This window comes from Vipera ursinii, assembly GCF_947247035.1.
Source record: "Vipera ursinii genome assembly, chromosome: 10".
Classification (NCBI taxonomy): Eukaryota; Metazoa; Chordata; class Lepidosauria; order Squamata; family Viperidae; genus Vipera; species Vipera ursinii.
Window position 1 is genome coordinate 19,711,814 of NC_139520.1, and position 3,614 is coordinate 19,715,427.

At 48.9% G+C, this 3,614-nt stretch overlaps 1 protein-coding gene across 1 annotated transcript; it reads right to left on the reverse strand.

The window, feature by feature from the left end:
* Positions 1-277: 277 nt before the first annotated feature.
* Positions 278-3,249, reverse strand: SDR42E1 (short chain dehydrogenase/reductase family 42E, member 1). Its single transcript, XM_083370289.1, has 3 exons — positions 3,141-3,249; positions 2,186-2,293; positions 278-1,478 (listed from the first exon to the last, which is right to left on the reverse strand). The coding sequence occupies exons 2-3, from the start codon at positions 2,251-2,253 to the stop codon at positions 371-373; spliced, it is 1,176 nt and encodes a 391-aa protein (XP_083226415.1). The 5' UTR covers positions 2,254-2,293; positions 3,141-3,249; the 3' UTR covers positions 278-370.
* Between the last annotated feature and the right edge of the window lie 365 nt (positions 3,250-3,614).

Genomic DNA, 3,614 nt, shown 5'->3' on the forward strand with positions numbered 1-3,614 from the left:
GACTTGATAGAGCAGGAAATGAATCCCACTGGGAGAGGGAAAAGGCCAGCTTTGGAGGCCATCTTACTTCCAATTTCTTTGTGCCCGGGGTAGCGAAGAAACTTTGTATTGTCATATTTTTTCCCCCTTTTGATGACCCTGTAATCCCTTGCATCAGGATGGAGTCGGGGCGACTGAATGGCGCTTGAGAATTTACTGGCTGGGTGCCCTTCCGGAGGCCTACACAGAGTTCGCAACAATTACTTCTTGCGGCCAGATAGAGAAACATCATCTGCTGCCTAGGATTGAGCTCAGAGTCTCCTGAGTGTGAGGCGATAGCTCCACCTCTGGGTCAACGCGCTGCTCGTTGCATTTTCTTATTTGAGGAGCTTCAAAAGAAACTCCAAGAAAATGTTGGGATGTACACAATGGCCATCACTGCCGCAAGGAAGACCAGGGCTGCGTTTCGGATGAAGTGTTTTTCTGAGGACCTGCTAAGCTTTTGGCCGTGGCCATGGCTTTGGAACCACTCCACCACTTCGCACAGGCTGTAATGCCGAGGTTCATAGTCCAGCTCCTTCCTAGCTTTGGCTAAGCTGAAAAAATGGGTCACACCAGTTTTGTAAACTTCGGTGCGAGTGAGGAGGGGCTGAAAGTTATACAGGCGTCCCAGTGCAAAATGGACCAGTTCTGTAACAAATGCAAAGAAGTAAACAAAGGACAGAGGGAGGCGGAGAGAGGGGTAGGTGTATCCTAAACCTTCCACCAAAGGGCGAAAGAATTCAAAATTATTGACTGGCTTCCCATCAGAAATGAAATAGGCTTGGCCAGCAGCTATGTGGTTTTTGGTAGCACCCAGAGCCTCTGCTGCTGAAATGTGAGCTTGCACCAGGTTATCTACATGCACAAAGTCCACCAGGCTGCTAGGATCCCCGTACACACACCGGAACCATCCCTGTTCCACGTAGTTGACAATCCTTGGAAGATGCCTCTGCTCTCCTGGTCCATAAATGCCAGCAGGTCTTATGGCACAGGTCCTCAAAATTCCCTGACCATCCCTTAGGACTGTCCCATTGGCCTCCAGAACTTTCATTTCAGCCAAAGCTTTGGTCCTTGAGTAATGGTCAGGGTGAAGATGGAGGGGTAGATAAGGCCAAGATTCATCTCCATTTTCTATAACCTGGCCCCCAAAGACTACATTGTATGTGCTTGTGAATACAAGTTTGGAGATGCCAACTTTCCTGCAAGCTTCAATGATGTTGTCGGTTCCTTTGACATTCACCTCTTCTATACGTTTTGGATTGAGCTGGTCCCGGCCAGACATTCCATAGGAGGCAACATGGAAGACGCAAGACATACCCTGGAGTGCTCGTTCTACTTCATGGATCTCACAGATGTCACCCTGCACAAATTTCACACCTTTGGGCATCTCTTGGGTAGGCTTGGAAACATCAAACAGGATCACATCCACTTTGCTCTCGGCTAGGGCTGAACCCAGCCTGGAATACAATAAGAAATACAGGTTGAAACAGAAATTATAGGAAAAAAAATATACTTCATAATAGGAAAGGTTTAATGGCGAAAGCTTTAAGTCAGCTGAACCATTTATGTCAACTGTTTGTAATCCTCAAGGTGCTGAGGACAAGAATGAGGATTGCCAACTTTCAAGCGGCAGATCAATCAACTAAAGCTTCCATTGCTTAAGTGGGCAGGGCTGGCGTGTTATTCTGATAGGAAATTAAAACCACAGTTGCAGAGGTGGTTCCTGTTTATTCAGCTCCTTCACACAAAGATGGAGGCTCACACACATGGAGGGTAGCTTTGGTTGATTAAATTCCCTTTTTCTACTGCTTTCTTTTCATGGGTAGACTCCTAATAAACCATAGATAAACCATGGCTGATAGATAGGGAGGGAGGGAGAAAGATAGGTAGGTGGATGAACAGAGATGATAGATGATAGATATAGATAGACAGACAGACAGACAGGCACAGAGATAATGTTCAAGAGATTAGATAGATAGATAGATAGATAGATAGATAGATAGATAGATAGATAGATAGATAGATAGATAGATAGATCTTTGTGTGTGTATCAAACGTGAGCCAATTTGGATGCCTAAATGCAATTTTCCAAAGGCTGTAATTACTAAGGCTGCAATTTGTTCAAAAACAAACAAGCGCAATTCTTTGTTGAAGAAATACTAACCGAAAACCAAAATATCCACTTCCACCTGTAATGAGGACAGCTTCCTTGCTGGGATTTTCTCTTTCCATGTCTTCTGGTGTTTTTTTTTCCCTCCTCACAAATCCTAAGCTGTAAATAAAGAAAAAGTGTGATATAACCTTAGTGCGCACAACACGCAAGCCATACATTGCGTTTCGTATTTTATATTTTATTTTGGGGTTGATGTTTTTATTGCGCTCTTTGAATCCAAAGCCTTTTAGCCAGCAGTAAAACGGCTCTGGTCTTAAAAAAGCTGCCTTCAGCCAACTTTTCCCAAACTGTAAGTGGACTGGATTCCTATCAAGGGGGATCACAGTTACATGAAATCTCACCTAGTCAATGTGTACACATACACACAGAGAGAAACACACACACAAGTGCATGAATCAATCTCTGGTGCTTTGGAGGCTATTTTGCATGGGCATCAAACACGCTTGTTTAATGACCTACTTCGGAGTCCGAACTCTACTGCCCTTGGCCACGCAACTGGCATTTCACAAAAACAGATGAGTCTCTAAAATGAATTGGATCCCGGGAACATTGATTCCAAGGGGACTTCCCTAAAGGTGAAGAGCCTATCCAGCTTCCTCCAGTTCGAAGGTGGATCTCCTCGTTTCTCCACCAGCAGGAGGGTTTGGGGATGGGGGAAGCTGTAGTCCAGCCCCTTTGGAGACACTGATTTGGGAGGAAGGTACTTGTAGGCCGCAGGACGCCAGAGGGGTGCCTCGCAGTGTTTGGAAATGACAGCAATCCTGAGACAGTCCTAGCTGGAGCCAAGTCCCAAACATCTGGAGAACATCAGGGTATCTTCTTCCTCCAGCCCAGAGCCAGCCACAACTTGCTTACCTTTTGGACGGGGGTGGGGTGGGCCCGGGGTGTGTGTGTGTGTGATGGGACCTGTGGTCCAAGTCCACCTGGAAGACGCCGGAGCTCTTACCTCCCCCAGGCTGCGGATGATAGGCGTTGTAGTCGGCAGCCTTTGGTGAAACGGGAGCGCCGGCCTCCCTCGCTTGTCTTCGCTTCCCCACGGGCTCTCCCCGCCCCATCGCCCCATCATCAGCTGAGAGGCGGGGCCCGCCCCACATTACGCATCTCCAGCCACAACCTGGACGCCCCGCCCCCCGCCCCCCTTTTGCAGGGCATCCAAAGCCCGTTCCTGCCTCCGGCGCAGCCGGTCTCGGGGTCAAAAGCCCTCCGCGGGCGCTGAGCCATCGGAGGAGAGAAGCTTTGCTCCGCGCGCACGACCCTCTCTCGCTTTCCCAGGAGGTTTTAGGACCTGGGGGAGGGTGGGGGGGGGGTTCCGACATGGCGCCTTCCAGCTGTTGCCTTCCGTACAGCAAGATGTCCGAGCGCGCAGACCGGGAGGCGTACGGCCAAAGGGTTGCCGCGTTGTCTCCGCGCTCCTTTCGGG

Coding starts and splice junctions, on each gene's coding strand:
- SDR42E1 (XM_083370289.1), bottom strand. CDS start 2,253: ATGGAAAGAGAAAATCCCAGCAAGGAAGCTGTCCTCATTACAGGTGGA. Junction 1,479..2,185: donor AGTGGATATTTTGGTTTTCG/GTTAGTATTTCT, acceptor ATTGTATTCCAG/GCTGGGTTCAGCCCTAGCCG.